Source organism: Cricetulus griseus, chromosome 2, assembly GCF_003668045.3.
Source record: "Cricetulus griseus strain 17A/GY chromosome 2, alternate assembly CriGri-PICRH-1.0, whole genome shotgun sequence".
Taxonomy (NCBI): Eukaryota; Metazoa; Chordata; class Mammalia; order Rodentia; family Cricetidae; genus Cricetulus; species Cricetulus griseus.
In genome coordinates, this window is record NC_048595.1 from 301895272 (window position 1) to 301922868 (window position 27597).

General features: G+C 38.4%; 1 protein-coding gene across 1 annotated transcript in view; it reads right to left on the bottom strand.

The window, feature by feature from the left end:
- The window catches only part of Adgrv1 (adhesion G protein-coupled receptor V1), a 509614-nt gene that overhangs the window by 339375 nt on the left and 142642 nt on the right, over positions 1–27597 (bottom strand). Inside the window, exons 59-69 of the mRNA XM_035440478.1 lie at positions 18900–19017; positions 16613–16733; positions 14556–14694; positions 14202–14387; positions 13710–13942; positions 10613–10761; positions 8020–8212; positions 7378–7597; positions 5427–5663; positions 3527–3676; positions 1334–1807 (exon numbers count right to left, since the gene is read on the bottom strand). Coding sequence (XP_035296369.1) covers positions 1334–1807; positions 3527–3676; positions 5427–5663; positions 7378–7597; positions 8020–8212; positions 10613–10761; positions 13710–13942; positions 14202–14387; positions 14556–14694; positions 16613–16733; positions 18900–19017 — 2220 coding nt within the window. The remainder of the gene's footprint in view (positions 1–1333; positions 1808–3526; positions 3677–5426; positions 5664–7377; positions 7598–8019; positions 8213–10612; positions 10762–13709; positions 13943–14201; positions 14388–14555; positions 14695–16612; positions 16734–18899; positions 19018–27597) is intronic.

Here is a 27597-nt window from a genome sequence, read left to right on the forward strand (position 1 = left end):
CATAGACTCACAATGAAAGACATGCCATGTTATCTATGATTCGTCAGTTCTTCTCAAAGCCCCTCCCCCCAATGGTGGACATGTCCATTCACCTTCGGGCCACTTCTCCAGAAAACAATCATTAATAACTGGCAAGTTTGGCCTCTCTACTCTAGTCTTCCTTAGCTAGCCATGGCAGGCCAGCAGGACTAACTGAGAACATGACTCCAGTGCTCAGCATGTCACTGAACTGCTCTGTACTCTCCAAAGCCTTCAGAATTCCATTCCTCACTGGTCTTCCACTGAGACAATATACCCCCATGACCTTGATGACCTTGACCTTCCCTTCTGGTTTCACAATGCAAGCTGCAGATTTTTCTCAATCTGGGTATTTTCCAAGCAGATTTCTTAACCATAAAACACAAACACCATGAATTACCAGGTGAATGAACTCATTAGCATCCTGCATATAACAGAGAATGAAGTGCATACCATCCTTGTGCTCCAATCACTTCCTGTAGATTTACACACAGAAGACTGGTAGGGTCTCATAGCAGTCAAGTGTTTGGGCCTCTGTGTATGTGGGGGGGCATTGTGGGGGTGTGTTACTCAAGAAATCCATGCATCTAACTTTTAAAATATTACTTTATTTTGAGCCAGGATCTTTGCACAAATCCCTGGCTCACATAGAACTCATTATGTAGATCACACTGGCCTCAAACCAGCAGAGATCTGTCTGTGCCTCCAAGGATGCTGGTATGTTTCTTGATCATCACTGCTCCTCTGTGAAGGTGAGAAGGCAAATTGTGAAAGTTGTTTCTCTCTTCCCACCATGTATGTCACCATGATTAAATTCAGGCCACCATCGTGACAGTGCTCTTTTATTCCCTGAGCCATCTTACCTACCCCAAGACAACTCTTGTCACTGTTACAACAATGTCAGCAGAGTAGTTTGTTAGACTCCCTCCTCAGCACCATCCCAGACAGTCATGGTCAATTTCACTGGTACAAACCCGAAAGTATAGAAGCAAAGCTGTCAGGTTGTGTCTTCATAGCTTCTCCAGCCCTGGGAACATGCTTCAGTTCTCAGTGAACTAACCATTGCACTTTGTACATATTAAACGAATGCCTACAGAATCTGAGTGAAAACCTATCTACTGATTCTAAATGGAAAGCTGCCTATCCCTACAGACTATGCAATGTATTGTGCAATAATTACTATGCATTTTCTAAGGCAGGTTTATGACTACCTTTTAATATTGAAATAAGCCTTTCAAATGATCAGGGGGTAAATAAGGGCTCTCCCAAAGGAGTTCTGCTAGAATTTTCAGGAATTTGAAGGAGTGCTACAAACCTGATTCTTCAAAGGCACCACGTCTACTTTGTATCTGGCACCATCTTTGATCACTAGCTGTCTCTCTTCATTCTCAGTAGCAATGGGGTCTTCTTTATTATCAGACAGTATTTGAAATCTAACAGCCACATCACCGAACATTCCAGCAAGGCGGGTGATGTTAATTTGGAGGGACCTAATGAGGTTCTGTCCAATCAGTATTGACTGATGATCTGAATACAGGGCAAACACACCATGAGGATCGTCATTTGCAGACACAGAGAACCATGTGGTACATCTTTCCAGGTCCAGCTCTGCTCCTCCCTCTACAGAAACCAGCCGGACAGCATACTCTTCCTGAATCTCAGGTGTATCGTCTGGCAGCAAATGGACATCAAAGCTCGCTTCACTCTCTCCATCAGCAATGGGGAAAAATCCACTGGTGGAAAGAAAGTCTCCAGTGATATCAAACTCACTGCTTAGCTCCCAGTGCACCTGGGATGAAAACAAGAAAATCAGTGGTTATACAACTCAGCATGGGGAACGTGAAGCCTCCCAATTACATTTCCTCTGCATTGTGGAAAAGGAAATGTAAATTATGTGTTGTTACATTTAGACTAACTTGGAAGTATATGCTAGAATTGAGTACATGAACTCAATTCATATCCAATCTGAAGGACAGGGTGTTTTTTAATCTTATTATTGACTTGTTTTAAAGTAAGAGCACGATTTGAAAAGATAAAGAGAAACACATAAACACATAAATCTTCCTTACTCTTCACACATACATCAACCTGTGATCCATACACTATTTCAAGGTCAAAAATAAGCATATTATGTATCCTAAATCACTCCTGAACATACATCCAGAGAACTCCATACCATATTGCAGAGATTCTTGAACAACCATATTTGTGTTGCCTCATTCACTATAACAAAGAATTAAAATCAACCTAGTTGTTCAAGATTTGATATATATGTTTATATATATATATATATATATATGAATGCTATTAAGATTTAAAGAAAATGAAGTGAAAATTTGCAGGAAAATCAGTGAACTTGGAATATATAATATCAAGTAAGGGCTCAGAATACAAGCTCAGAAAAAAATGCATGTGTTCTTTTGTATGTGGGATCTAGCCAATAATATATGCATACATGTAAACAAATGTACATGTGGCTATAGTATAACATGAAGAAAAAAACAAGAAATGCTAATTATTAGGGGATGAGGAAGGACTGACTATAGTCACGGTCACTAATTATGATAGAAGATAAAAAGAACTGTTCTTCCAGTTCTAATTCTGCCATGGACTTTTTGCTGTTGTTTGTTGTGGTGGTAGGTAAGCACACAAAATAGAGTTGATACTGAAAGGATAATATTAAGTACAATGCTCCATAGCTTCCATTATGAATGAAGGCCTGTTTTGACTGTATAGAAGTCATATAGACTTTGGTTAGCTTTGTTTTGGTGTGGGATGTTTTTTATTTACATGCAAGTTTAACAGTAAAGTTTCTAAATGTTTTCAAAGTTAAGTATATAACCCATTATTTTAGTTGTCTTTTATAAAAATTATATCTTTAAAATAATTAACCATTACTTCACAAGTTCTATCACCAGATCACAAACTTTTAAGTGAAAAAAAAAAACAAACAAATCTAGCTAATCTTCAGTTCAGAAGAGAGATGAGGTGTTTAGGGAAATTTCACAAACTGTGAAACAAAGGCAGTCTAAGCAAACAGATCACCTGGGCTGTTAACCACACCTCCAGCACACCCAGGAGCAGGGAAACAGGCTTCACCAAGAAACACAGGCTACAGCTCTTAGAAAACATTTGCTTACATAGAAATGTTCTGTGAGAAATAAAGCCTTGACAAGGATAATAAGAAAATTACAAAAATCACTGAGGACCTTAAGCATGGGAGCCTTCTTATTAGAGCAATCGAGAAAATACAAAACACTTCAGTTCTTCATAATAATGAAGACAGCAAGTTCTGCTCACTGTACCAAATTTAATTTAGAGAACACATCCAGGCCAGTTCTCACTTTAGGATGCAAAGGCACCAAAGACTCTCAGTTCTTCTGAAAACCCTACTAGTTTCAAATCAGCAAAACTTGAATTAACTACAACATGAAGTTTCTCTGTTCCCCTAACCACATATGTGAGGCAAACAGATACTCATTCAGGAAAATCAAATAGAAAGTAATACCATGATCTCTCCAGAGAAGCCTTTGGCTCTTGTGACAAGGAAGGAAATGAGTGTGGGTCCATCTGAGGGTGGTGGCTCTGAATACGTTTTCTTAGATAAAGACTCTGGAGCAAAATGAATGACTCCGTTCGGGTCACCAAACTTTTGTACCTAATAAACGTTAACAGGAAGTGAGTACAATATAGAATAATCATGAAAAACCCTCACAGATTAACTTTGGGATAACCAAAGGAATTCTACATAGAAGTAGTACCTGAATCCATTTGATTAAAAAAAAAAAATCTTCCTTACTCTCCAAAGACAGAAGCAATTGGAAAATGGTAACTCAAAGAAGGCAAAAGGGGTAATTGTTTCATGTGACAATTTATTCACATGCTTCATCCATTAGCCAGGTGGTTTCATTTAGATGTTTCCTATGATATAGAGCAGACAGAGGCAAAAAGGCCCTGTGGGCAGTAGCTGTTGCTTTTGATGCTGAGGGTAAAGCCCAGGCATGTGCATGCCCACCAAGTGTTTCACCACTGAGCAATACTCCCCAGGCCATGTGCAGTTCACTTTTATACACTAAATGGACAAGGATATGATGGTAAGTTGTCTGGTGAAACACCATTCTAGATAGCACTGTGAAAGTTCTTGTAGGTACATTTAACTTTCAAATAAGTTGTTTCTAAATAAAACATGTTACCCTTAATAATGTAGGAAGGTCTCATCCATCAACTGACATCTGAACAGTAAGATTGGAACTTAGAAGTTATGCTTGTGTTTCCTGTCCCTGCCACATGGAATACCAAGACTACAGCAACTCTTCCATGTTTCCTACCTACTGACCAAATTCATACGTCCCTCCTTCCCTCTCCTCTTTTTCATCTTCCCCTGTCCTCTCTCTCTCCCTGTCTAGCCCCTCTCTTCCCTTTCCCCATGCACAGTGTGTATATATATGCACATGTGTGCTTGTGTATATTTGTGTGCATGCATGTTTGTGCATGCATGTGTGTATGTGTACATGTTTATACATGTGTGTTTATATGTGTGTGCATACATGTGTGCATGTGTGCACGTGTGTGTGTGTGTGTGTGTGTGTGTGTGTGTGTGTGTGTGTGCGCGCGCGCGCGCGCGCGCGCGCGCGTGTGCATGTGCGTGTGTGTTTCCCTCTGGTTCTCTTTCTCAGGAAATCACTAACAGATCTAGACCCCAAACAGTGTTTTAAAAAACAAAATCTATCATTTCTCTTTGCTGTTTTTAGAGCCAATATTAGCCCAGAGCTCCCTCTCTGCTGGACTATGTAATTCAGGTCAGATCCAACACCATTTCACTGTGCCAATGAACAAGAACTTTGACTGACTCATAAGAACCTCGTCTTAAAAGTCTGATGACAAGATACTCTGTTTACCATGACAATAAATATCTCTTCTCTAGAAATGTCAAATATTCTCCACTTACCAAATTCTCTCTAAAATTATGCAATAAGTACTTTAACCTTCTACTAAATTTTTAATTATCAATATTGAAGATGCCATATAATTAATATAACAATGAGAATGTTTGACTCATGGGAATTGTTATTGTTTGTTTTGAGACAGGGTCTCCTGTACACCAGGCTGGCCTCAAACTCACTATGCAGCAGAGGCTAACCCTGATTTTTCTGATTCTCCTGCCTCCACCTCCTTAGTACTGAGGTTCTAGTATAGATGTTTACAGCCACACCTGGTGTTTGGGATGCTAGGCTCACATCCCGGGTTTCACGCATGCTAGGCAAGCAGTACGCCAACTGAACCACATCCCGAGACCCTTCTGTAGGTTTTAGTTTTTCTGCTCAGCATCAGCATGTCTCAAGCAATAGAAATAACTTTCTGATAAACCCATTGAATCCGAAGTGTTTCTCAAAGGCATTCAGACTTACTGTTATTGCAACAGCTTTAGCTCTGCGATCTAACTTAGCATCTTTCAAAGGCTTAAGCTGAACAATGAAAGTCTCTTCAGCTTCAGTTTCCTCATGAGGACAAACTGTGACAATGATGGTTTTCTGGCCGCCTTCTCCCTCTCTGAAAGAGACTGTCCCACTCACAGGGTCCTCGATGTCTCCGTTCTGTGGCAGTAAAACTTCCTGAGAATTGGGCCCTACTATCTCCCAGCTCACCTGCAAGGCATATTGGTTTTTAGTAGAGATGACCAATTTTAAGCAGGGGATTTTTGCAGTACATGTGCTATTACAAAAAGGACACACATAAAAAAATATTCTAGGATACATCAGGCTAATTCCTGGTTTATCTGTGCTGAAAATAATATTTTCAAATAAAAAAGTTGAAAAATAGTACCTAGTCATTTGTAATAATCACAGAACAGCCAACTGTGTTTTAAGAATTTATGTCATGGATATGCAAACATTGGTAAAGTCCAACATTGTCCAGTGTGTGCTTGGACTCTGCCAATCAGAGCATGGCAGAATAAGGCACCAAACCTGAAAATACTGCCCTGTGCAGTTTTTTTCTGAATATACTAAAATTTCCATTGTAAAGATGAGTACAGGTGTTCATAAGTTTGATCAGAAACTAATATTTGGTTTATAACAAACGTAGCTTTAGGTTTTTATAATTCCAATTTAAATAGTTTTCATATCCTCTGGAGGGAAAAGCCACCTGGTTGTTTTTGATTATCACTTCCTACGTGAGTAGCAGTGGGCTACACCCTCCCTCTGGAATCACCATGCCTCTTCCTTCCTGCCTCACATGATGCTTACAAGACCCTTGCCTTCCCAGGTTTCTTCCCTCTTTATTTCCCAGCCTTCCTTCTTCCATTCCTATAAGTCAGGAGCCCATGGCTCAGTTCCATAGTCTTTACAACTCTAGCTGTAGCACAGCCTCACAGTTCCAGCTGCTCCCTATACACAAACGCCTGCTGTGCCTGGTCACCTAATAACAAGCATACTTGGCTTATGTGACCCCTCCATGGGCCTGTCCAGCAGGATCTCAAATTAACACGTGCAAAGCAGAATTCTTAAAAATTCACACCAGCTATGAAATTTCATAAGGCTCGCACCAATTCCAGCTGCTTCTAGAGACATCCACGATTTCTCTCTTCTTCAGCTTCCATCTTTAACCCAACAAACTGTTCACATCTTGTCTCTCTGTCTCCATCACTCATCTGAGTAAAGGACAGTGACCCCCAACCACCCTTCCTGCTTGTCCACTATGCCCCTGACTTCTTGCCAACCCATCTTTCATATGGCATCCATAGGTGAGCTATGTAAGTGAAAATAGAGCCACTTCTTCTTAGACTAAGTCTTCCTCAATGGAGAGCTCTTCACACTTACGATGACGTCTCGAACTGGTCCTAGATCAGTCCTAGATCCTATGTGATCAATGGCCTATGCCCCGTCTGATTCTTTCATTCCAGCCCTCAGCCAGGTGGACTTCTACCAACAGGGCAGGTTTACTCCTCCCCATTATTCCCTTCTCCCATGCACACTGGGTGACCAGGTCACTCGGGCTGTGCGTCCCAACTTTACAAGCAGAATTCAGTGCAACCACACTCTTTAAAAAGCTGGTTTGCTACTGTTCGAGTTTATCCAAGTGAGCACTGTGCAAACAGAGATCACATCATTCCCAAGCACGTTCTCCACCTGTTGAACTGATGTTTACCAGAGAAGTTCATTCACTTCTTCATTTGCTGCTAAGAGTTCCTGAAAACAGATGTATGGCTTATACACGCTCAGAAGCCACTTAACACTTGTAATGTAATTAGTAAATACTATAAATAAGTAAACAAACAAACAAACAAACAAATAACACGTCTGAGTAATAAGAAAATCCAGCATCAGAATTACTCTTAACATCACAGAAGAATGATTCTACCTGAATTTCCCCCAAGAGTCCTCCAGTCCGCTGCAGCACCAAGTATAAAACCATTGTGGAGTTGGGGTTAGGAATAGAAATTTTGCTTTGGTTGAGAAATCTTATGACGCCAAATGGAGAGTCACTTTTGATAATTGTGATTTTGCTCACTAGGTGGCGCCCAAGGATGGCTCCACCAGTAGCTCCAGTGAGCAGAATTTCAAGCTGCTCCTCCAATTCACTGCAAGACAAGAAGGAACAATGTGTGAGTCTAAACGTATTAAAACGCTTATAAAACCTAACTAGCTAGTCATTTTCCAAATTGCCATACATATTCAAGGCGCAGCAGGCATACACCAGGAAGAGGGTGGTCGGCCACACAAACAGCAGACTCAACACAAATAGCTCACAACCCAACCCTTAGGCTTCCTAACTTTGGAAGGCCTTAGAAAATGACACAAAGATGCTGCCACATCCCTACCAGATTTTAACGGGGGAAAAACGAGGTATATAACCACAGTTCCTTCTTTCTTGGTATTCCCCAAACTCTCTCAAGTGTTGTTTCTTAGCAGGAACGTTCATCGCCATTATAAAACCCGAGTAAAAGTTAGAACCTAGTACCTGCACTTTAAGTGTGCCCACTCTGTTTCCTGAATGACCAACCTTTCATTGTCATCGACGATGGAGACATTTATAAAGCTGAGATTCTGCCCATGCTGAAAAGTGACTGTGCCACCATACGGTGCATAGCCTGGAACAGCAGAGTCGCCCTGGGACCTGAAATCAGCTGACACAAGGCCGTAAGTTCCACGAAGCCTCAACACCGGAATCGTGATCATGCCGGCATCTTCCTCCACTGTAACAGGATATAGAATTCTCCTGGTTACTAGAAAAAGCTTTCTACGATTGATTTCAACTTGTCAGGCTTGGCATTTACCCACTAGGCTATCTCAAAGCTTTTACATGATACAGCCAGACTGGACCAGGCCACTCAAAATAATAGTCTAGTGCTTGCTCACTCTCCTGGTTGTCACAGTTCACTTGTCACTTTAAAAAAATTAGTGAAGGTTCTGTTGGCTCTAATCTTTTTATGAAGAATATAGTTTACCAGATGTTGAAATCTAGGGTGACTATTTTTAAAAAATAGTATGGGTATTCATAAATATGGGTATTCTTCCTCCTCATGCTATGCACAAAAAGATAGATAAATAACACAGAGTGGTAGATAAACACAGGGTGTATATAAAAGGGAAGTATTATGATTGCTTCTATAATTTGGCTGAAATACAAATAGTGCATGTAAGGGAGCCTTACAATATTTCTATTATAAGGTATTTTTCACATTTATATTGTGTGTATGTGTGTGTTTGTGTACATATATATATGTGTGTGTGATATATATATCACATGGGTGGTGCTCAGAGATTGGATCCCTTCCCTACCTTGGATTCTATGATTGATTTCAACTTGTTAGGCTTGGCAGTAAATGCATTTACCCACTGAGCTATCTCAATAGCCCTCGTATGAATGTTTCAAAATCTACCTATATAAGCTATTGTATTCTTAATCTTAGAAAATCAGAAAACATCAATATAATATTTGATTTTAATGTAAAAATTCAAATTTTAAATAAAATAGTATTCATTGTCAAAACTTCCTCACAAAACAATGAATTAATGACAAATGAGTAAATAGAAAAAAAATCCTATTTATTTCTTGTTGCAAAAATGCAGCATCTCTTTACCAGTGATGGGCTAAAGCTCACACAACAGCATGGCTTATCCAGAAAGTCTGGAGAGGGCTCTGTCCAACTTTCATCATAGCTGGACAGAGATCTGGGTAGAGGCAGTGAAGCCAATAAATTATTTGCATAAGCAAGATAGTATGTTTATTTTTAAATTATATATATATATATGATATGTACCCACAACACACATATATGTATATACTCTTTTGTTTTGTTTTGTTTTGTTTTTTTGAGACAGTTTCTCTGTATAGTCCTGGCTCTCTTAGAACTCACTCTATAGACCAGGCTGGCCTTGAACTCACAGAGATCGTCCTGCCTCTGCTTCCTGAGTGCCGGGACTAAATGCGTGTGCCACCATCTGCCAGCTTTCTTTTAAATTGTATTTATATGCATTCTTTGAATAAAACTATATTCTAGAAAGGCAGTCCTCTCTGTCTAGGAAGAGAGAGATACAGCCACGTATTCTGTGTTCCAATTGCACAGAAAAGGGGAGTTGCAACACAAGGCAAGCCTGAAATGACCTGAAGACAAGGTCAAGGCCCAGATATTATCTGCAGCCACAGTACAGGAAAATGTTCATTTCAATGGTGACTATTCACTAGAGAGTACACAGACACTGAGCTATAATCACATCAAATTAAATTTACATACATTTGGTAGGCTTTCTTTAAAAATTTAGATTTAATTTTTATTCATGTATTTATTAGTGTCTTAGAATGTGCAAGTTCCTCAGAAGCCAGAAGAGGGCATCAGATCCCCTTGAGCTGGAATTATTGGCAGGTCTGAGCAGTCAGATGTGGATGTGGGTAAACCAAACTCCAGCAAGTGCAGTGTGTTGTTTGGTTTTTGTCAACTTGACACAACCTAACAAACTTGGGATAAGAGGGTATTATTTGATTGTCCTGTAGGCAAGTCTGTGGGGTGCTATTTTGATTAATGATATATGTGTCAGGGTCCCAAGCATTGTGAGTGTTGTCACCTCTGGGCAGGTGGTCCTAGATGGTATAAGAAAGCAAACTGAGGAAGCCAGGAGGAGCAAGCTGGTAAGCAGTGTTCCCCCATGGCTTGTGGATCAGCTCCCACCTCCAGGTCCCTGTCTTGAGTTCCTGCCCTGACATCCTAGATGATGGACTACAGTCTAGAAGACGAAATAAGCCCTTTCCACCTCACACTGCTCTGTCGGTAGTGTTTTATCTTGGCAAGAAAAATCTAACTAAGACAGGTAGCAAGCATCCTTAACCACTGAGCCATCTCCCCAACACTTAACAATGCTGTAACACACATATTTTAATCATCCTTAAAGTTTAAACATCATTTTTTTCTAGATTGAGTAATCATTTGGCTTCAAAAATAAAGAGACTCAAGACTACCTAAAAGTAACTAAAAATATTTTTTTAAATGTAGGGATATTTTTGTGATCAGACAAAAAAAAATGCATGTAAGAATTCAGATTCCTTTGCAATTCAGAAAATGTGTGACCATTTTGACAAGGAAGCCAAGGAAGTTTACCTGAGATGGCAGTGTACTTTGGATCAAATTCAATGATGCCCTCTGCATTATCATTTTTCATTATTATGATTTGAACAATGGAGACATTTCCAATTTCAGGAGGTTGATCTATCTGAAGTCCATTCGGTTGGATGGTGAAATCATACCCACTTGCAAAGTCACAGGAAACAAAAAATAAATCATAACAAAATAAAATAGCAAACATACACATGCATAGCATGAACTTAACGGTCTCTCTAGCGAGCGTGCCTTAGCGCTACTAAGTGCTAGCATCATTTGTGTTGTAGTGCTGCACAGTGAGCCCACAGCACATGGGACAAAAGTTCTACCCCAGCACTGTCATCATCTTGAATGTCTCCAGTACTAAGGCTGTTCTGTGTGAAGTGATGTTTTCACAAAAAGATTTTTATATTGCTCCCAGGTATCTGTGCTTACATAAAACAAAGGCTTATATAAAATTACAAGTTTGGACAAAATAAAAATAATAAGACTACAAGGAAATATAATTCAATTACAATCAACATCCTCCAATTCAGTCCTCAGCTCACTTATATAACAACGTATTTCTGCAAAAGCCTTTTTCAGATGCATGTCACTCCCATCAACAAGCTCTGACTTCTATGCCTTCATAGTATTTCAATTCCTAAAGTAAAAGAATTTTTTAAAAGATACTAAACAATTCCAATCCCTTCTTTAATTCCCAAATTCGTATATGGTGTTCACATACTACTTTGACCAAAAGATTGAAAGCTGCTAAATAAGATCTCATGTGAGGCAAACAGAGAAATAAAGGTTAAAACACTCTATGGGTAGAGTAACTGGCCTCTCCAGCATCCTGAGATCTGTTGCAGACTGGTTGGTTTCCATAAGAACTACCAAAGCAGTAGGTCTCTACTAAGAGGCAAAACAGGAAACACACTGCATTCTATTGTTTCCTTTTTATATTAAAGGAAGCCCAGTATTTATCCACAAGGGCAAACTGTTTCCCAGAATTCCCATGGAAATTTATCTCTGAAAGTGTGGCCCAGAAAGCAAGATTTCCAAGGCCTAAGTAATCAAAGTCACAAACAGGCTGGTACAAGTGGAATCTACTCTTCACAATGTCTTTGGACATTTCCCTAGTGCTAGATTTCTAGTTAAACCTATAATGACTCCATCTATTAAGATAGCTCTTTTCTTGCTCTCCTCTATTATTCCCCTGAAAATTACTTAAAAGTTGAAGTATGATATTTATGTTTGCTGACTGACTTTGTGTCAACTTAATACAAGCTAGAGACATCAGAGAGGAAGGAAACTCAGTGAGGAAATGCCTCCATGAGATCCAGCTGTAAGACATTTTCTCAATTAGTGATTACTGGGGAGGGTTTAGCCCATGGTGGGTGGTGCCATCTCTGGGCTGGTGGTATTGAGATCTTGAAGAAAGCAGGCTGAGCAAGCCAGGGCAAGCAGGCCAGCAAGCAGTAAGCCCCCAAGGTTTCTGCATCAGCTCCTGCATCCAGGTTCCTGCCCTGTGGGAGTTCCCCGTCCTGACTTCCTTTAATGATAAATAGCAATATGTATGGATGTATAAGCCAAATTAACCCCCTTTTCCCCAACTTGCTTTCTGGTCATGGTATTTCGTAGTAGAAATAGGAACTCTAAGATAATGTGTAACTAATGAATATACATTTTAACACATAAGAAAACTTCCAGACTTCTCTTAGTCCATGCATTATTTTAGGGAAACGGTCCCCTCCTAGGCCCTGGGCAGACTCTGGACAGTGGTGGTAGGGCTGATTCAACCAAGAGCAGTTCTCTATGCTAGTGATGCCTCCTACCGTGTCAATCAACCATCGACAGGGAAGTAACAAGCCTCAATATGATGAATTTTGATTCTTCATTGAAATCAATCTGCATCAGTTTTGACAACTACCATTTGAATTGTTTTTCCAGTTAAAACTGCTATCAGGTAAATACTGATTACTCCTGGCATAAGAAGGGACTTTGGGAGCCCATCCCACATGGAGGAATGCTTTCTCAGCCTGGACACATGGGAGAGAGCCTAAGCCCTGCCCAGGATGATATGACAGACTTTGGGGAACCCCCATGGAGGGCCTTACCCTCCCTGGGGAGCAGAGGGGGGATGAGGTGGGAGACTGGTGGGGTTGGGGGGGGATGGATTGACATGTGAAGCAGCCTTGTTTCTAATTTGAACTAATAAAGAAATAATATCTTGGGGGAAAAAAAGGAAGAGGGAATGGCGCTCAAGCAAGCCCTAGGACCATGCTAGGAAAGTCCCCATCATTTCTTCTCATATACCTTCAGCAAGATCTAAAACCATGAGACTACCTGATTATAATGAGGTTTGGAAATGTTGAATATGAGTTATCTAAACAAAGGACATACAGAAATTCTCAAACAACTCATAAATTACTCTATAATAATCCAACAGAGACTACTGATTCATTGGTTGTCAAGTCACCAAGCCATTTGCAATGTAATAAGATGGTGCCAATTCCAAGAACATATTAGTGATAAGAATAGCCAATATGAAGGATACAAAAATATTATTTGCAGAGATGCTGAATTGGGGAGCCTGAAGTTACACAGCAGCCTGTGTCCCAAGAAAGAAACGGAAAATTCGCTGTGATCTTAAGTTCTCAGAAAATGTAAAAGAAATGCCACATCGATTATATACTATCTATAAGGTTTATTGACTGATAAAATTGTGAAATGATAATTGTGGAAAAAAAAAAACTGCTGTCAGGCAAGGATCTATCTCATTTACCCACCGAGAAGACAGCACAGACTTTGGTATACCAATGACAGCTGCCTCCCACTCCCATTTGTTCATGGGGCCAGAAAGGGGGGAAGCAATTCTTGCCACTGCCCTAGAAAACAGTCAGGCTAACCCCACAGGATTAGAGATGCCTCATCATAAATTCCCTGTCTTTCTGGATGAATGCACATATTAGGACCCTGTCCCTCAGCACAGAAGTAGAGGAATAACATTTAGAAAATTAGGAAAGCAGTCGTCTATCTTAATTTCTTTGTTCAGTCCTGAGCAATGTGTCCCCTCTTTCTTTTTGCTCAGACACCCCCATTTCCCTGCCTTTACCTGCCCTGGAGCTCCACTTTTGTAATGGCAAGAACAAATTCCTCAGGGCCTTCAGGCAAGTTGTCATCAAGGATTTCAACATGCAGACTTTTCGTCCTATCTCTGGCTTCAAAGAGGAGCTCCCCTGATATGGGAACAAAGTCCCAGCCTGCCTCGGCCGTCTTGCTACCAGTCGCATACCAGACTCGCACACTTCCAAAAGAGCCTCCTGAGCGGACAACTGTGACATTAACCTAGGAAAAAATTGCTTACCTGTTTAATTAGAATGTTTAAGCCTCTGTACATATCATCTCTAATTCACTAGGACTACGTTGGAATTAAATTTAATTCTATACAATTATAGAAATTACATGTCATAAAAATGATACTAGAAAGAAATTAATCCATTAGGAGAAAAAAAAAACGCTTTAGAAAAGGAAGGAAAAAGAAATGCATTATAAAGACTGCTGAGTACACTAGAAACAATAAGAGCTGAAGTCATCCACGTCATACCCTCTGTGCTGCTTCTGAAACTTGAAGCTGTTCATGTAAAAATGAGAAGCGGCCATAGGGGCCATCACTTGCCACCATGGTGATGCTGGCGGTGATGCTGGCTGCATTCAGCACTCCACCCTTACTGATTCCAGTGAGCTGAAATTCATAGGAACACTTCTCCTCAGGGATGTCATCATTCAAAGCCTGGAGAAGTTTTTTTTTTAAAAAAAAGTGATTCATAGAAGAATGTGTAAAACGTAAAGTGTCCTAGCCATAAAAAGTCATGCATTCTGTAACCTCCCTCCAATCACACACACACACACACACACACACACACACACACAAACTAACAGAAGACAGTCACATTGGTACCTGAATGACTAACGTAGCCTCAGACTGTCCATCTTGCATTGTCAATTGTCCTGATGTTTCAACAAAATCGCCCACAGAAGCAGGAAATATCCTCCAATACACTGTGATCTCCCCTGAAACTCCTGGGCCACGAACAAGGCTACAACAAACAGTACATGGATACATATTTAGTTCATTTTTAATTAATGATATTTATTAAACAATTTCTGTGCCTTTAAACCAATTTTCACTTATCTCAAGAATATTATGCCTTTAAATAACCTTTCCAATCAATTATAAAGCAGGCAAAAGTCTTAGAATTCCAAGACAGTAACCTAAACTAGCATATATCCACATTGACAAAAACACTGACAAAAGTGAACACTAAACCTGAAGCTTTAAAGTAAGCATTTATGGATTTTTATTTAACATCCAAATAGACTCTAAATAACTGAACAGGTCATCTGAAAAACAGAAACACTAGTGGAGACTCATGGAAGTGGATGAAGTCCAGACCAGATGTGGACTTCAGACAGCTGCCAAGATAAAACCTCCAGTCCAACCCGGCCGACTGCCTGGTGCCTGCTGCTTCATTCCTCACTAGAAAGCATGGACACAAAGCTTCCCACCATTATACCTACTTATTTATGTGGTAGGGTCTGGTTTGAGAGTCAGAAACTTCCAATACTTTCATTTGAAATGATTTTCTAGTAGTAGTATTGTCTGGAAATGCAACAGAATCTTACATGTAAACCTCTTGACTAATAATCTTTTCTTAATGGAAAATTTTTAATAACTTTCATTTTTGTGTGAATATAAAATTGCCATGAAATTGGTGACTTTTTTATTAAATTTGTTCATTTATTTTACATACCGACAACAGTTTCCCGTCCCTTCTCTTCCCGTTCCCTCCTGCCACCTACCTCTACCCAACCTCATCCACACCTCCTTCATCTCCATTCAGAAAGGGGCAAGCCTCCCATGGGTTGACTACTAATCTTAATGAATTAACAGGTTAATGGTGTTATGGACTGAATATTCTAGACTATCCATTCATAAAGTTTTCCCACTTATAATCGGACATTTTCCATCTTTAATATCTTCTTACAACAAATTGATATTTTAGTATTATTGAGCTAATTCATATGCTTACAAAAGTGACTGTCAGAATGAGGAGACTGCATCTTGGTGCTCTCCCTGCTCTAAGGAAGAATGTTTTAAAACTTGGAGCTACGGTGTCCTATATTGAAAAGTTAAGTTTTGCCTTTTATGCTTAAGTCATGTTTTACCACTAAATTTATCAAATGTTTGCTCTGTAGTAATTAAGAAAATTAAGAGAATTTATCTTAAGTTCATCCCAATAATACACTAAGCAAACCTTTTGACCAATAAATCTACATGTTTACTCCTCAAATAAATACAATTTTGATTTAATTTACCATACCTTTTCTACATTTGGGCTTTTCAGGACACAGAGTCTCACTATGTATCTGGCCTGGCATTTGCTATGTAGAACAGGCTGACCTCAAATTCACAGAGATCTGCCTGAGTATTGGGATAAAAGTTGCAAACTTTCCACGTTTACAGAGGAAGTAACTGCTCTTGTATGAGTCACAGAGTGGGACTGTCTGATTTTACACCCGTGTACTTTCTTTTTGTGGGCCGTGCAGCTCATCCCTGAGTGAGCCAGGAAACTTGTGATCTAGTTTCAGGACAGCTCAGGTACAGTTTTTAATTTATGCCTGACGTTTGCTCTGCTCGCCATACAATGCCTAACAGTATGCATGTGATAATGAGGATTAGGTATGCTAGAGTATGGTTGTTTAGGCCAGTGGTTCCCAACCTTCCTAATCTGTGACCCTTTAATACAGTTCCTCATGTTGTGGTGACCCACAACCTTAAAACTATTTTGTTGCCACTTCAAAACTGTAATTTTGCTACTGTTTTGAATTGTAGTGTAAATGTCTGCTATGTAGGATATCTAATATTCAAACCCCAAAGGGGTCTGGATCCACAGATTGAGATCCCTGCTCTAGACTATTTAAATAAAATGAAGAAAAAAATCATAAAATCCTCACCTGATGATGCCAGTGCCATTATATGTTGCTGAGGGCTCCCCGATAATGATGTGTCTAGATGATGAAGCAATCCCAACTTCTGATGCACCCTTATCTCCTCGAATGATTATTGATGCACTACCTAAGTTTAAGATCATATAGCCCATTTTGATGCAAACATGTAAATGCACATACACAGTAACCAATTAAACTCAGTTGGTAATAACAGCAGGCAAGCAGTATACACATTATACACCTTTAACCAGGAGGGTGGTTAAAGGCACTGGAGCCTTTAAGGAATTTCCCATGATCACATTTGCAGAAGCAGCCAGGAGACAGTGAAACCTCCACTCTCACTTCACTGTAAGCAAGCTGCCCTCTACTGTGTGCATGAACTGACTCCTTGCAGTGCTCATCCTGTTGCTGCTGGCTGTGTGGCTTTGTCAGAGACATTCCTGAGGGCACCTTTCTTAACTTTTAATTTTCTGACTACAAGTCACAAAGCTGATTATTTATTATTATTAAAATAGAAATTAAACTACCTAATACTTTGAGAATACCTACAACAACTTAGTCGTATTTGATGAAAATTGCTTCCAGAAGCACAGACTGGAGTTTTATAGGAAAGAAAATCAAAAAATGTAAACAGATTATGGTGCATTTGCATTCCTAGCAATGGCTTGATGAAACTAAGAGAGATTTGTTACAAGTATGCCACAATGAGACAGAAATAGAGTAAGAGATTGTTTTTGCTGATAAGGGATTTACCTTGCCCATGGATATATTCTTATTTTGTGCAGAATCATCCTATGCAACATCAGCCCTGCCATTTTAATGTGATGTCACTGACCTAATTTAAAATGTATGAATGATATGGTGCCTCTATGTGACTATTTCTCAGGTTGGTCAATACTATGGATTAATGTACAAAAGAGTGACCAACCACCTTAGTAGTATATACACTTCTGAGAACATTCCTGGCCACAGCATCCACTAAAAGTTCCAGAGCCTTGTGTAGCATGAGTTTCAATGTTATAAAGGGACTGTGTAACAATAAGCAAATTTCCATTTTAAAACCTTCTTATCCTTATGGTTGTTATTATTACTTATAGTACAATGAAATCATTTAAGAACTATCTTTCCTATAAAGATCTAAGAATTAGGACACCTGTTTATTAAATATCAAAATAGCCAAGTGATTAATTTTAGATAAAAACATGTAGACATAGGCTTTAATAATCACATTCTTTGTTTTAGTTTTTTAAATTATGCACTATACAATTGCTATAAATACATAAAAGTATAATCAATCAAGCATCACTATCAGCATTTCAAGATAATATTTCTAAATTCACCTAATATAAAAACATAACAAAATGGGATTATATTGATTGAACATATTGATATGAAACCCATTTTCATAACACAACAATTAGCCATGTAATTAAGAATTTTGGGGACTAGAGAGATGATCTAGAAGTTAAGAATGCCTATTGCTCTTGAAAACAACCAAGTTTCAGTCCCAGCATCTGCAACAAGCAGCTCACAAACGCTGTAAACTATAGCTCAAAGGGATCAGATGTCCTCTTCTGGTCTCTATGAGCACCTTTGCATGTGTATGCATGTACACATGCATGTACACACACACACACACACACACACACACACACACACACACACACACACGCACGCATTTATGTACACAATGGCATACACACACATACAAACTAAAATGAATAAATCATTAAAAAGTAATTCTTGGGGCTGGACAGATGGCTCAGCATTTAAGAGCATGTTAAATGCTGCAGAAGACACAAGTTGAGGTCACAGCTCCTGTACAGGGCAGCTCCTAACTCAAGGTAATGCAGTCCTAGTGAGATTCAATTCTTCTGGCCTGCATACCACACTGCACTCCCATGCACATTCCCGCATCCCCCACCCACACACACACTTTTTCACCTAAAAAGTAATTATTCTTTATTTTAATGTAATGAAGAGTGACATTTAACAGCTTACTATTTTTTAATCATTTAGTGTTCATATTTTATTTTATAAGCAACACTATAATGAACAGTTTTACTTCAAAACAAAAAAAAAAAAAACCCTGGAAGTATATGATCTATACCTGTATGAATTATAAGTATTGTATTATAATTTTAATTTTAAAAACTTTGCTATAATATAAACAAAATGTATATGTTTACACTGATGCACACTTTTACAAATTACAAAACCTAGCATGGACTGCCTTTGCAACTACTTATTTTTGGAGACATCTCATTTCAAGAACTATGGGAATTTTTCTTACCTTTCATTGGAGATATTTCTATCTCATCAGCTGCTGTCAGCTCAATGGTGAAGTGCCTGTCCTTCCCCAATGTGCTGTCTTGAAGTGTATGCAATGTAACAGTCTTTTGGGATTCACTCTACAGCATTTAAAAAAGAGACAGTTTCAAAAACCAGTAACAAAATCAAATTTTGAATGTTCTCATTAGAAAAATATGATTTATGTGCATAAGCTATTTAAGAAGCTATTTTGTCACCTATAATTAGGAATTACATGCAGGGAGAACTGCAAATATAAAAATTATCTCTAACTACAAATTTCATTTTAGTTTGTTGAGGAAAAAATACAAAATGAGGAATAATAAAAAAAAAACAGCTCTTAAATTTGGTGAAAAATTTCCAGCATTGAAAATCCAAACTTGAGTTAATTGTTCACAATCCAAAGAGATCAAGGCCACAGGGCTGATATGCACAAGCCACAGTGAGCTGAGTGCACAGGAGAGATTATTTCATAGCTGCAATCAACAGTTCTTGGGATGTCTGCTGCCCTGACAAGCCCGTGGCTTCACCAATGTTAGGCTGGTGGTGACTTCGTGGTTGGCAACACTGCCTGAAAGCCGCAGCAGGAGCTAACCCACGATGGAGTCTCTATCCAGAATCCTGGTGTTTTGTTGTAGACTGTAGTTATCATTTATCTGCAAGTTTAATGTTTTGTTTTTCTCTGTTTTCACATACATCTTGCTTTTTTCTTACTGAACATACTTCTGGATATTTTCCTGATATGAATTATTATCTTTAATGCTGTCAATGAATATTCTCACTTTATGTGTCAATAAATATTTTTCTTGTACCTTCTAGACACAGCTTACATTCACTCTACATTTGTCTGCAACCATATCTCTATTGGAGGGCACACAGTCTTTTAGTTTTTTATATTCTCCTTGTTTCTTTTTATCTCTTCTTTTCAGACCACTTTTCAAAGCTGCCTCCTGCTGTTGTTCTGTAAGATGCACTGTCCACTTCTCACATTTCCCTTTGGTAAATTATGCTGCCTGAGTCATCTGTGTCTCCCTGTTGGAGTCTTTAACCCTTTGATTGTTATGGAAGTTCCATTGTTTGTACTTATACAGTTATATTCATCTAACTGCTTATTGACTATTTTAATAAATGCTACCACAAATATTCTTGCACATCCTTATTTGTACATTCAGACATTTCTCTGAGCTGCCCCAGAGTTTGTCCATCCTTAGACAGTAAGTTTGCCTGTTCTCTAAAATTTATTTGCAACTTTGGGGTCCTTCTTGGTTATTACTAGATATATGAATATTATTCCACACCCAGAGTTGTTCTAACATGTATTTGTGTTAAATAAGAACCATAACTCATACATGAGTGCAGTTTATCTAGCACATACAGAGCATTTGCTGTTTATGTCGCTTTACAGCCTTCTTCATGCTCACAAACACTAGATTGCAACAGTACACAGGAAATCACTTTAAACAGTGAAATCATAAACCAACAAATGAGGAAAACTGATTTCAAACCGACTATATTAAATGGACATTTGTTTGCATCATGAGGTAGAAACAAGTCCATTCTCTGCCTTCCCTCAGCAGGGAATGTGTGAAATATGAAAACTGAATTTTCCATTATTCTTCCTGTGTCAGCAAATGACTGTGAAAGCATCAGGCATGTTGATCAAAGACTAGAAATCCATTTCAGTGAGCAGGTGCACTCCACAAATGCAGAAGCATTAGCAACTCTTCCAAGAATCCTAAAAATCTACTGTGTTCTGGATAGTCACACTGCCTTCTAGGAAAGATGCAAGGCAACTTTCATGCCTCCAGTTCTCAATACAATTAACAGTTGGGAGAAGGAGGGAATGGTGGTCACTCCAAATCAATAGTTTTGAAATGCTAGCTATAAATGACATTGACAACTCTCACATAAAGAGTTGACAGGGATGAATCAGAGGAGATGATCTCAGAAATCCTCTAATAATGATTCAAAATTCACTGAAGTACAAAATTTCTTTAAAAAACCACTTCTTACCTAACCCCTGAAAAAAATACTGCTTAATTCAATCATGAGTTTCCAAGATATTTGATCATGGGAAAGTTTTCCTTAAAATTTTCAATATTCATATTCTACACAAAAGCTATATAGAGCAGCAACTTGGGTATCACCACTGTAGGCTATTTCAGAGATGCAGAAATATAAACTATTTGCTTGCTTTGGAAATTCAAAGTTATTTCATTTGAAACACACAAGTAGGAAAGATGAACCTCACTACATAGAGAGCAAATGGTTATTTTCATTAACTCTTTATAAATATCATTTATTTTATTAAGTATAAATATCATCTATTTTATTAAGTACTTAGAAGTGTCAAAAAATTAGCCTGTTCACAAAGACCATTTTCTGAGGTTCTTACGCCTTGCCTGGTTAAAGATTGCTGTTGTCATTTTGTACTTTGGAAATCAACTGTGATCAACATTAATAAATTTACCTAATCCACAGAGTATTAAATAATAGGAAGATTTCAATTAGTTTCAGTAGATGTAAAATTTGTCCATGGTTACTTCCAATATTACAAGAAACCAGCAACTGAAAGGAAACGTAGTCAATAAACTGAATACAAACACAGGTGACCTAAGTAACCTGTCATAGTTAGAAATGGGAATGAAAGAACTTCAGAAAATAAAGCACTTAGCAAATAACGAGAACTGAAAGGCAGATAATAAGTCTCTGAATGATGAAAACCATGATGGTACAGAGAGACTATGGAGGGGGTGGGGGGAGTGTTAGCAGTAAACAGTGAGCCAAAAAAAAAAGCATTTACCCAAAATTTTGTTGGTGGTGGATTTTGTTTTGTTTTTGTTGTTTTTGTTTGTTCTTCTTTTGTTTTGGTTTTGGAGATAGGGTTTCTCTGTGTAGCCTTGGCTGTCCTAGAACTGGTACTGTAGACCGGCCTGGCCTCAAATTCAGAAATCTGCCTGCCTCTGCCTCCCAAATGCTTGGATTAAAGATGTGTGCCACCACTGCCAGGCTTTACCCAGGTTTTTAATGCAATTTGTTTAGCATGAAGAGTGAATGTTTAATTTAAATTGTAATATAAAGCAACAACTTACAGAACAGATTGCCAAGCACAAATTCCATTTGTGGAAGAACAAGGCACATATGTTTTGAAAGGACATAAAAATCTATCAATATTGATTATCACGGGAGGAGTGGGGAGATTTCACTTAGTTTTCATCGCTCTGTACCTTTGAGGTTTACACCAAGAGCACATGGTTGTTTTGTTGGTTTTAAATAATAAAAACATGAACACTGGGAAAGAGAGACTGGGTGTCAGTGGCTGAGCTAGAACCCCAGAAGCATCCATAAGAGCAGCTTCCAGAAACTATTGTAAAAAGTGCCTCAGGGTGCACCAGGAGAGTCTCAGCTCCCAGCCACCACTGGAACCTCAGCGTCAGCCCTACTTACACCTAGAGGAGCTATCACTAGAGCTGGGGCACTGCCTGCACCTGGAGGAGTAACCACAAGAGTCGTGGCCCTACCTACATGGAGAGGAGACACCATCTGAGCTATAGGCCCATCTACAACTAGAGGAGCAATCACCACAGGCTTAGCCCTGCCTACACCTGAAGGAGTGAGCAATGGAACCACAGCCCCCAAATGCACCAATTGGAGGAAGAGGGAGCCCCTGAAGCAAGGCTCCACCTGTATCGACTAACAACACACTAACAAGACCTGAATATCCCAACACAGATGAAGCAGAAGAGCAACATTAAAAATAACTTTATGAAGATAGTAAAGGCCTTAAAGAGGAAATGAAATTTTTCCTTAAAGAAATGGAGGGAAAGACAAACAAAAAATTGGAAGAGATGAAAAAATCCCTTAAAGAAAACCAAGAAAAAACAATCAAACAGGTGAAGGAAACAATTCAATACTTGAAAACTGAAATAGAGGCAATAAAGAAAAGACAAACTGAGGAAATTCTAAGCATTGAAAATCTGGGAAATGATCAGGAACTACAAATGCAGGAATAACCAACAGAATACAAAAGATGGAAGAGAGAATCTCAGGTGTTGAAGATACAATAGAGGAAACAGATTCACTGGCCAAAGAAAATGTTAAATCCAATAAATTCTTAACACAAAATATCCAGGAAATCTGGGACTCCATAAAAAGATGAAACCTAAGAATAATAGGGATAGATGAAGGAGAAGTCCAGCTCAAAGGCACAGAAAAGATATTCAACAAAATCATAGAAAAAAACTTTCCCAACCTAAAGAAAGATATGCCTATGAAAGTACAAGAAATTATACAACATCAAATAGACTGGACCAAAAAAAATAGTCCCCTCATCACATAATAATCAAAGCACTAAATATACAGAATAAAGAAAGAATATTAAGAGCTGCAAAGGAAAAAGGCCAAGTAGCATATAAAGGTAGACCTATCAGAATTACACTCAACTTCTCAATGAAAACAATGAGAGCCAGAATGTCCTGGACAGGTGTTATGCAGACACTAAGAGACCATGGATGCCAGCCCCAACTACTATCCCCAGCAAAGCTTTCAATCACCATAGATGGAGAAAACAACATATTCTATGACAAAACCAAATTTAAACAATACCTATCCACAAACCCAGCCCTACAGAAAGTACTAGAAGGAAAACTCCAAACCAAAGCAGTTAGCTACATACACAAAAACACAGGCAACAGATAATCCCACACCAACAAATCCCAACCCTAAGAGAAGCACACACACAATACCAACAACAACAACAAAAGCAAAAATAACAGGAACTAGCAATCATCAGTCATTATTATCCCTTACTATAAATGGACTCCATTCACCTATAAAAAGACACAGGCTTACAGACTGTATATGAAAACAGAATCCATCCTGGTATAAAAAAAACACACCAGAACTACAAACACAGACATTACTCAGAGTAAAGGATTAGGAAAAGATTTTCCAATCAAATAGACCTAAGAAACAAGCTTCTGTAGCTATCCTAATATCTAACAAAATAGACTTCAAACTAAAATTAGTCAAAAGACATGGAGAAGGATTTTTCATATTCATGACAGGAAAAATCTATCGAGATAAAGTCTCTATTCTGAACATCTATTCCAATACAAGGGCACCCTCATTTGTAAAAATTTACTAAATCTTAAATCACATATCAAGCCCCACACACTAATAGTGGGAGACTTCAACACTCCACTCTCACCACTAGACAGGTCTGCCAGACAGAAACTTAACACAGAAATAAAGGAACTAACAGATTTATGAGTCAAATGTGCCTATTCCATCCAAACACAAAATTATATACCTTCCTCTTTAGCACCCATGGAACCTTCACTAAAATTGAGCACATACTCGGTAACAAAGCAAACCTCAACAGATACAAAAAAATAAGAAATGATCCACTATATCTTACCTATCACATCACCATGGCTTAAAGACAGAATCCAACAACAACACTAATTGCAGAAAGCCCATAAACTCATGGAAATTGAGCAACGCTCAACTGAATCATCACTGGGTCAAGAAAGAAATTAAAGACTTCCTAAAATTCAATGAAAATGAATGCACAAAATACCAAAATTTATGGGACACAGTGAAAGGAGTGCTGAGAGAAAAGTTCATAGCACTAAATGCCCACATAAAGGAGCTGGAGAAATCCCATACTAATGAATTAACAGAACAACTGGAAGCTCTACACAGAAAGAAGCAAACTCACCCAGGAGGAGTAGACAGTTGGAAATAATCAAATTGATGGCTGAAATGAATAAGATAGAAACAAAGAAAACAATACAAAGAATCAATAAGACAAACAGTTGGTTCTTGGAGAACATCAACAAGATAGACTAAACTTTATCCAAGCTAAGCAAAAGATACAGAGAGAATATCCAAATTAACAAACTCAGAAATGAAAAGGGGGATATAACAATAGACACTGAGGAAATTCAAAGAATCATCACCTCATACTTCAAAAACCTATAGTCCACAAAATTGGAAAATATAAAGAAATGGACAATTTTCTGGATTAGTACCACATACCAAAATTAAATAAAGACCAGATAATCAAATTAAGTAAACATATAACCCCAATGGAAGTTCAAACAGTCATCAAAAGTCTCCCAGCCAAGAAAAGCCCAGGGCCATAGAATTCTACCATAACTTCAAAGAAGAGCTAATACCAATATTCCTCAAATTGTTCCACACAATAGAAACAGAAGGAACATTGCCAAACTCTTTTAAAAGGCTACAGTAACCCTGATACCCAAACTACACAAAGACACAACTAAGAAAGACAATTACAGATCACTCTCTTCATGAACACAGATGCAAAAAATATTCAATAAAATACTGGCAAATCGAATCCAAGAACACATCAAAAAAATCATTCAACATGACCAAGTAGGCTTCATCCCATAGATGCAGGGCTGGTTCAACATACAAAATTCCATCAATGTGATCCACCATATAAACAAACTGAAAGAAAAAAAAAACACCATGATCATCTCATTAGAGGCTAAAAAATATCCTTTGACAAAATTCAATACCACTTCATAATAAAGGTCTTGGAGACAGCAGGGATACAGGGAACATACCTAAACATAAAGGCAATTTTAATAAGCCAATAGCCAACATCAAACAAAATGGAGACAAACCCAAGTGATCCCACTGAAATCAGGAAGAAAACGAGGTGTCCACTCTCTCCATATCTCTTCAATATTGTACTTGAAGTTCTAGCTAGAGCAATAAGACAACAAGGATATCAAGAGGATAGAAGTTGGAAAACAAGGTAAACTTTCACTATTTGCTGATGATATGATAGTTCACATAAGTGACCCCAAAAATTCTACCAGAGAACTCTTTCTGCTGATAAATACCTTCAGTAACGTAACAGTATACAAGATTAATTTAAAAAAAGCAGTAGCCCTCCTTTATACAGATGATAAACGGGCTGAGAAAGAAATCAGAGAAACAACACCCTTTACAATAGCCACAAATAACCTAAAATGTCTTGTAATAACTCTAACCAAGTAAGTGAAATACCTATATGACAAGAACTTTAAGTCTTTGAAGAATGAAATTGAAGACGAAATCAGAAAATGGAAAGATCTCCCATGCACTTGGATAGGTAGGATCAACATAGTAAAAATGGCAATCCTACCAAAAGCAATCTACAAATTCAAGGCAATCTCCATCAAAATCCCAGCAAAATTTTTCACTGACCTTGAAAGGACACTACACAACTTCATATGGAAAAACAAAAAAATGCAGGATAGCCAAAACAATCCTGTACAATAAAGGAACTTCTGGAGGCATCAGCATACCTGACTTCAAGCTCTACTATAGAGCTCTAGTAATGAAACAGCCTGATATTGGCATAAAAACAGACAGGTAGACCAATGGAATTGAATTGAAGATCCTGATATTAATCCATACACATATGGCCATCAATATTTGACAAAGAAGCTAAAATTATAAAATGGAAAAAGGAAAGCATCTTCAACAAATGGTGCTGGCATAACTGGATGTCCACAGGTAGAAGAATGCAAATATATCCATATCTATCACCAAATCACCATGCACAAAACTCAAGTCTAAATGGATCAAAGTCCTCAACATAAAATCAACCGCACTGAACCTCACAGAAGACTTCAGTGAGAACTAGCCTTGAATGCATTGGCACAGGAGACCACTTCCTAAATATAGCACTAGTAGCACAGACACTGAGAGCAACAATGAATAAATGCAAACTCCTGAAACTGAGAAGTTTCTGTAAAGCAAAGTATATGGTCAACAAGACAAAATGGCTCCCTACAGAATGGGAAAAGATCTTTAACAACCCCACATCTGACAGAGGATTGACCTCTAAAATATACAAAGAACTTGAGAAACTAGATATCAAAAGACCAAATAATCCAATAAAAAGTGGGGTACAGATCTAAAAAGAGAATTCTCAACAGAAGAAACTCAAGTGACTAAAAGACACCAAAGGAATTGTTCAATATTCTTATTCATCAGGGAAATGCAAATCAAAATAACTCTGAGATATCATCAGAATGGCTAAGATCAAAAACACTGATGACAGCTTATGCTGGAGAGAATGTGGAGTAAAGAGAATGTTCCTCCATTGCTGGTAGGAGTGCAAACTTGTACAGCTGCTTTTGAAATCTGTATGGTTGTTTCTCAGAAAATTGGGAATCCATCAAGATCCAGCAAAACCAATTTTTTAGGCATATACCCAAAGGATGTACACTCACACTACAAGGACGTTTGCTCAACTATGTTCATAGCAGCATTATTTGTGATAGCCAGAATCTTGAATCAACGTATATGCTCCTCAAGTGAAGAATGGAAAAGGAAAATGTGGTACATTTACACACTACTCAGCCATAAAAAAAATGACATCTTGAAATTTGCAGGCAAATGAACAAAACTAGAAAAAGCCATCCCAAGTGAGGTAACCCAGACCCAGAAAGACAAATATAATATGTACTCAATCATATGGCTATAAGACATAAAGCAAAGGACAACCAGACTACAGGCCACAACCCCAAAGAATCTAGGTAACAAAGAGGACCCTAAGGGATACAAATATGGATCTGCTTAAGAAGGGGGGAAAAAAACAAGATCTCCTGAGTAAATTGGTAGTGTGAAGTGGGGTTAGGGAAAGGGTAAAGGGG